We start from the raw sequence: 5,685 nt of genomic DNA, 5'->3' as shown, positions 1-5,685 counted from the left end.
AAACGAAATGCTACAGTGAGCCAAAATCCAATTTTTTTTTTTTTTTATCTAAACGCACCCTTAGATCGCCGCGCACAGTGGGATCCAAGGACAAAGCCCCATTACCGTTCGCACCTCACCACGTCCCCATACACTTCTCTTCCCAACACCCGGTTGTGGATGTGACTTTTCGCTTCCCATACCACATCCGTAACCCGACGCGCATAGACGCGGTGCAGGCGCGCGCAGAGGCAAAGCCGCGGCGAAAAGGGCACGTTATTTTGATTTTTGAGAAGGAAAAAAAGAAGGTGGAGAATACAAGCGAGAAACCTTGGGCGCGTGCATCGTTCTCTGGAGGCCCACGCTGGGTCCACGAGCTATGAACCTCTGACACTGGGACCAGCTGAAGGGGTCTCAAGGTCAAGGAGGCCTTGGAAGTCGCGGTGCATGCACCATCCGGGGCCAGCGCCAAAAGTCGCGTTATTTAACTTGAAGGGCAAAATAGAAAAGGTGGAAATTTAGGAAGCAAACAAAAGCTCCACTGCCTTGTCTGCAGTTGCGTCTGGGGCTTTTCCCACGAGCGCCCCCCTGCCCTTCGCTTTCCTCCCTAGGCAACTAGACGCCGCGCTCCCGCAGCGCCGCTCCGCCGGCCCCAGTCCTATCTCCCGCCCCAGCTGAGGTGATGGGGTCCTCGTCCTCCCCGTCGCCGCCGCCGCCGCCGATGATCGGGCGGGCCGGGAACCTCACCGTCTTCATCACTCCGCCGTCCCCCGCTAGCACGCCACGGGGCGCCTCGCGCACTCCGCCGCCCGAGTCCCAGCGCTCGGATTTCTCCACACCCACCCCGCAGAGGGCAGCCCCGTCGCCCTCCCCTTCTCCCTCGCCGCGGAACCACGAGAGCCCGGTCGCGGCGCCTGCGGTGGTGTTCACCCCGCCCCCGCCGCCGGCTCCTGTGAAGGTCGCGCCGCCGCCGGTGCAGGTGCCGCCGCCGCAGTACGAGAAGGCGTCCGCGGGGGCCAAGCACGACGGATCGGCGTTCGGCTTCTTCTGGGACGCCGTCGCGCGCGTCCAGGAAGGTGAGCGGACCGCATTTCGTGATTTCGGTGGATTTTTGTCCAGAGATTTGGGGGGTTCTCATACTTGGATTCTCTCTCTGTTCTCGTCGCAGCGCACGCGAGCCTCGACGAGTACGTGGCTACCTGGTTCGGGTTGGATCAGTCCAAGTACCAGTGGGCGCTCAACGACTACTACGAGGCCACAGGCAAGGTGAGTGCTCTTGGACTTCGCTCCTCTTCAACTTTGCTGAATGACCGTGTAATTAGGGGGAATCGCGTTCGATCCGTGTCGTTTCGTCTCCGCTATCGGTACTCTGATCTGGATCTGTATCTGGGATGAGATACTGTCTTGCGACGATGCCTGGAGGTGGATGGAGCATTTGATGTTTGTGTGGCGGTGGATGTTGGTTGGTAAGATTCGGGGTGTTATGTCCATTCTATGAGATGGCCTGGTGAGCTCTACATGCTGGTGCTAGGTTTCGAGCTGTCCCTTCAGATGCTAAAGAGGGTCTTGGAGTGTGTGTGTTAGGTGTTGCCTGGTCCAGCAAAGGCTTTTGTATTGGAGAATATATGCAAAGGGTGTCTAGATGGTAGTGGTGGTGGTGCTGCCTGTTCAAAAAAGCTCAAGTCAATCCCTATCTTGCAATATCTGTAAAGTTCAAACTAAAGATGGCCCTAAAACACAAGGACAAGAATAGATGCCTAATCACCCTTATTTTAGCTACTGCAAGAATGATGGGACATTGTGTTGGGCTACAAAATATGCACTAGGACTGTCATTGCCTCGAGTAGCACACTTTGAGGCATCCAAAATGATGTGGGATTAGTTAAAAAAGTTTGTCCCCCTGGTTTTAACTTTGGTGCACCGTCTGTTTTTGTTCAGTTTCGTCTCGACACACAGATGAACTCTTAACAGTTCCAATATCAATAGAGTGGGTAGAACAAAGTTTTCTTTGACATTTTGCTGTTTGTGTTCTTGGAAGCACCAATGGCACTCGTGTTAGTATTATAGTTTTTTATACCCTTTTAGCATGTCTGCTACTAAACACTGGCTAAAGCACCAATTTTCAATGAAGGAATTTGGGAGTTGTCGTGATGCAGAAAATATGTAAATTGAGTAGCTTACTCCCAAATTGGAATAAATATGTGCTACAATTAATGTGTTCTGCAGAAAATATTGTGGTGCAGAAAGATATAAACTGGAATAAACATGTGGTACAATTTTCAGTAGGCATTTTCCTTGAGTACTAAATTGAGATGAATTTGCAAACTTGAACTGTGTGCGAGTGAATTCACTTAATCTACCTGGATGTTCTAGTTCTGTTAGCTGAGTCTATATCAGTGATTGAACCAGTTATAAACTGGGATCCAGCGTGACTCTATTTAACATTTATATTGAACTTTGTGCTCCACCCACTTCTATTCCGTACCTTCTTTTGGTTCTACCATTAACATCTCAGTTCACTACTGATGCATAGTATATTTGGGTTTGGAAATATTGATAGCTCTTTATCTAGTGAACCAAGCTTTTCATAGTATGCAGTGTCCACTTGATTTATCCAAGAGTTCTCATAGTGGTGATTCAATGGGTGAATGATAGAATCATAGTTCTTAAGGCGTCGCCTAGGCGACGCCTAGGCGTCCAGGCGTGCCCACCTCGCCGTGGAAACAATGGCGCCTTGCCCCCTAGGCGTCGCCTAGGCGTCACCTAGGCGCTGCCTAGGCGTCCAGGCGTACCAAGCACTCGCCTGGACGCCTCACCGCCTTAAAAACTATGGATAGAATGACAGCACTAAGTGGTACTCCCTCCATTCGAAATTATAAGTCGCTTTGACTTTTTTGGTTCATCCATTTACCTATGTATCTAGACATATTATGTATCTAGATACATAGCAAAATGGATGTACCAAAAAAGTCAAAGCGACTTATAATTTGGAATGGAGGGAGTAGTTAGTTTATGTCACCACCCCATAGAATTACTTTTGCTGGTTTAGTACCATATTTCAATGTGGAATCCTGATACATTTGAATTGGATCGCTTTTGTATATTGTATTTGTGTTATTGCATGACATCATTGGCATAGTACTTACATGGTTTCATCTCTCTTTGGCACTTTATCACATGGAAATTCAAAGAAAAACAATATTCTTTAAAGAGTAGGATATTTTAGAGCTTTATATCTTTTGTATTTTGACTTTTGGATGGCATGTATTAATTGTAGGGAACATCTAATGGAGTGATGTTACAACATCAATATAACATTCTTATTTTATATTGTTACAGCCTTTAGAAAAAGGGAATGGCAGAATACTTGAGATGCAACAAATGTAGCATGCAACTCAAATCTGCTTTTTGGGTTGGTGTGTGTCTTTAAGGGCTCTCTCCCCTTTTCTTCTTAATACATAAAAAACACAGCTCTCCTATGTTTTTGAGAAAAAAATTACCACCTGAGTCTTGCTGTTAAGCTGGTATGGCATTTAGTTTGTGTTTTCCCTGTTTCATTGATTTAAAATAATATCAGCATCCAGCTTGGTTATATTAATATTATATAGATTCCATTTGTTGTATGTGCATGTGCTATTTCTACATCACATGGTACTGTAGCATAAACATGGCAATTAGCTTACAAATTAATATGCTGATATTTATTGGGATTAAGCTTTCACCTAGAGAATAGTGATGACTGATGAGCTCACTAAATCAGTTGCCCTTTTAACTTTCGTGGTATCTACCTTTTTGTTTACTTAAATTTGTTTTAACACAACAATTAAGCTGATGTTTCACATGAGCTTTTGTTCCAACTGCAGAATCTGATAATGAAAGTGTTCTTTACCATCACCTGAGGTATCATGAGCAATATTAAAGAAGTATTCTTATTTCCTGGTTCATTATCAGCATCTTAGAATGTGTTGGAAACTAGTCAGGTGGCGGATTAGTGCCTAGGACGTGGCCCATAGTACTTAATTGTCCATTTTGAAAAAAAAAAATAGTAGTTACCAATTACCCTGAGCATAAGGATTTTTTATGCCCTTTGAACTTCATTTCAGGAAGTGGATTGTGTAAAAGGTGGTCAGCCGAAGGAGCTTACTACTACTAAAGTGCAGAAAGGCTAAAAAGGGTAAGCAACCTCGTACTCCCTCCGTTCCAATTTACAGGTTGTTTTGGCTTTTCTAGATATACGACTTTTATTATGTATCTAGACATTATATATATCTAGATGCATAGCAAAAGCTATGTATCTAGAAAAGCCAAAAAGACCTATAATTTAGGACAATGGTATATGATAAATCACGTATCGTCCTTTCCCCTTTTCCAACATTCTTTCTGCTGTTCACTGACACGTATATCTACCTCAACTTCGTTTTGTGTTGAAGATGTGTAGCTAGCAGCGAATGTCTGGAGAAGCATGTTCCATTAGTTACATTTTGGTGGGGCCTTGAAAGGTGTTCATCTCTGCTTTGTTGGCGGCCCATGTGTATGCCCTGCACCGAGCGCCAGGCATCTGGACTTCTGGAGGCCGCGGTTGAATCAAAGGAGCAGCCGCTGTTTTGTTCTGCCGTTCATGATCTGCTGTATTCCTAAGGTTATGTCAAAACACAGAATCGGTCTTATTTGCAATGGGTAATAGTATTTCTAATCTGCGTGCTGGCCGTTGTTTACCGCCACGCCCTCGTGTTATCATGGTTAGATAGCAATAGCATGCTCATAACGTGATGTGGCAGGCGATGTTACGCACGGCGTGAAATCTCAATCATCAGTTAATTTCCGTCAGACCTGGCCCAGGGTCGTAGATCGGAGGCGCTTCCCTTCTGGAACCAGGTCGTAAAGCTTAAGAGCTCATGAAGTTACGATAGTGCACTGCGTTCCTTGTCGCTTGTCCGGACCGCCCTTGGCGTATGCTAAATTGCATGGACGAACACAGCAGAGATTAGCCCTCTACATGGTCCGGTTGTAACCCGAACCGGGTTGGTCCAGATGCGGTTCGCGACCATCTAACCCTTTCAGCTTATTGTCTTTGACATGGAGCTTGCCGCACATAGTGCTGAGTAGTGCTTCACCAAGCTCGAGTCCACGGCCGCGGCTCTCGAATCCAGCCGTGCCGTGCTCGCCGAGGCCGATGTCACCGCCTGCCTCACCAACTTGGAGGCCGTCTGCGTCAATCATGCCAACTCCGTCAAGCTCCGCCTTCGCCGCCCTCGAGTCGGTCTGCATCAACGACATGTTCGCCGAGACCGCCGACTGCGTTGTGACCCTAGAGGTGGCGGCCACGATCTGGGCACCTGGCGTCCTGAGGTCGAGGATCTCATCGATGACCTCAAGCTGAGGTCAAGATCAGATCTGGATCAAGCCGCCCGACTCGTCTTCGAATCCGCCTAGGTTCCTTCTTCACTAAAATGATCCTGATTTTCACGAAGGGAAAAATCCACATATACGAATTATAATATGATAGTCCAGGAGATCAAGCAATCATATTATCAAATAACAGTTGATACCACAGTTCATACATAGCGGAAGTATAAGTTTACAAGACATTACATCACTTTGTAACACTCCTAAGTACAATATTATTCTAGCGGAAACGCACATAGGGCTTCATCAGAGTTGACGAAGAGCAGTCGGCGGGTGAAGGCTCCTCCTTCACGGACTATC

At 46.5% G+C, this 5,685-nt stretch overlaps 1 protein-coding gene across 1 annotated transcript; it reads left to right on the top strand.

Moving 5' to 3' along the window:
• Positions 1 to 513: 513 nt before the first annotated feature.
• Positions 514 to 4,674, top strand: LOC136473562 (leucine-rich repeat extensin-like protein 3). The gene is made up of 4 exons (XM_066471204.1): positions 514 to 1,055; positions 1,148 to 1,245; positions 4,083 to 4,153; positions 4,410 to 4,674. Exons 1-3 carry the CDS (start codon positions 662 to 664, stop codon positions 4,146 to 4,148), a joined length of 558 nt encoding a protein of 185 aa, XP_066327301.1. The 5' UTR covers positions 514 to 661; the 3' UTR covers positions 4,149 to 4,153; positions 4,410 to 4,674.
• Positions 4,675 to 5,685: the final 1,011 nt, after the last annotated feature.

Source organism: Miscanthus floridulus, chromosome 8 (assembly GCF_019320115.1).
Source record: "Miscanthus floridulus cultivar M001 chromosome 8, ASM1932011v1, whole genome shotgun sequence".
Lineage (NCBI taxonomy): Eukaryota > Viridiplantae > Streptophyta > Magnoliopsida > Poales > Poaceae > Miscanthus > Miscanthus floridulus.
The sequence above is the reverse complement of the archived record's forward strand: the minus strand, read 5'-3'. Positions and strand labels throughout refer to the sequence as shown.

What these genes read in the sequence shown, in the direction of transcription:
- LOC136473562 (XM_066471204.1), top strand. Translation starts at nt 662, where the DNA reads ATGGGGTCCTCGTCCTCCCCGTCGCCGCCGCCGCCGCCGATGATCGGG. An exon ending in CGTCGCGCGCGTCCAGGAAG is followed by an intron (nt 1,056 to 1,147) that starts GTGAGCGGACCG and finishes TTCTCGTCGCAG; the next exon opens with CGCACGCGAGCCTCGACGAG. An exon ending in ACTACGAGGCCACAGGCAAG is followed by an intron (nt 1,246 to 4,082) that starts GTGAGTGCTCTT and finishes ACTTCATTTCAG; the next exon opens with GAAGTGGATTGTGTAAAAGG.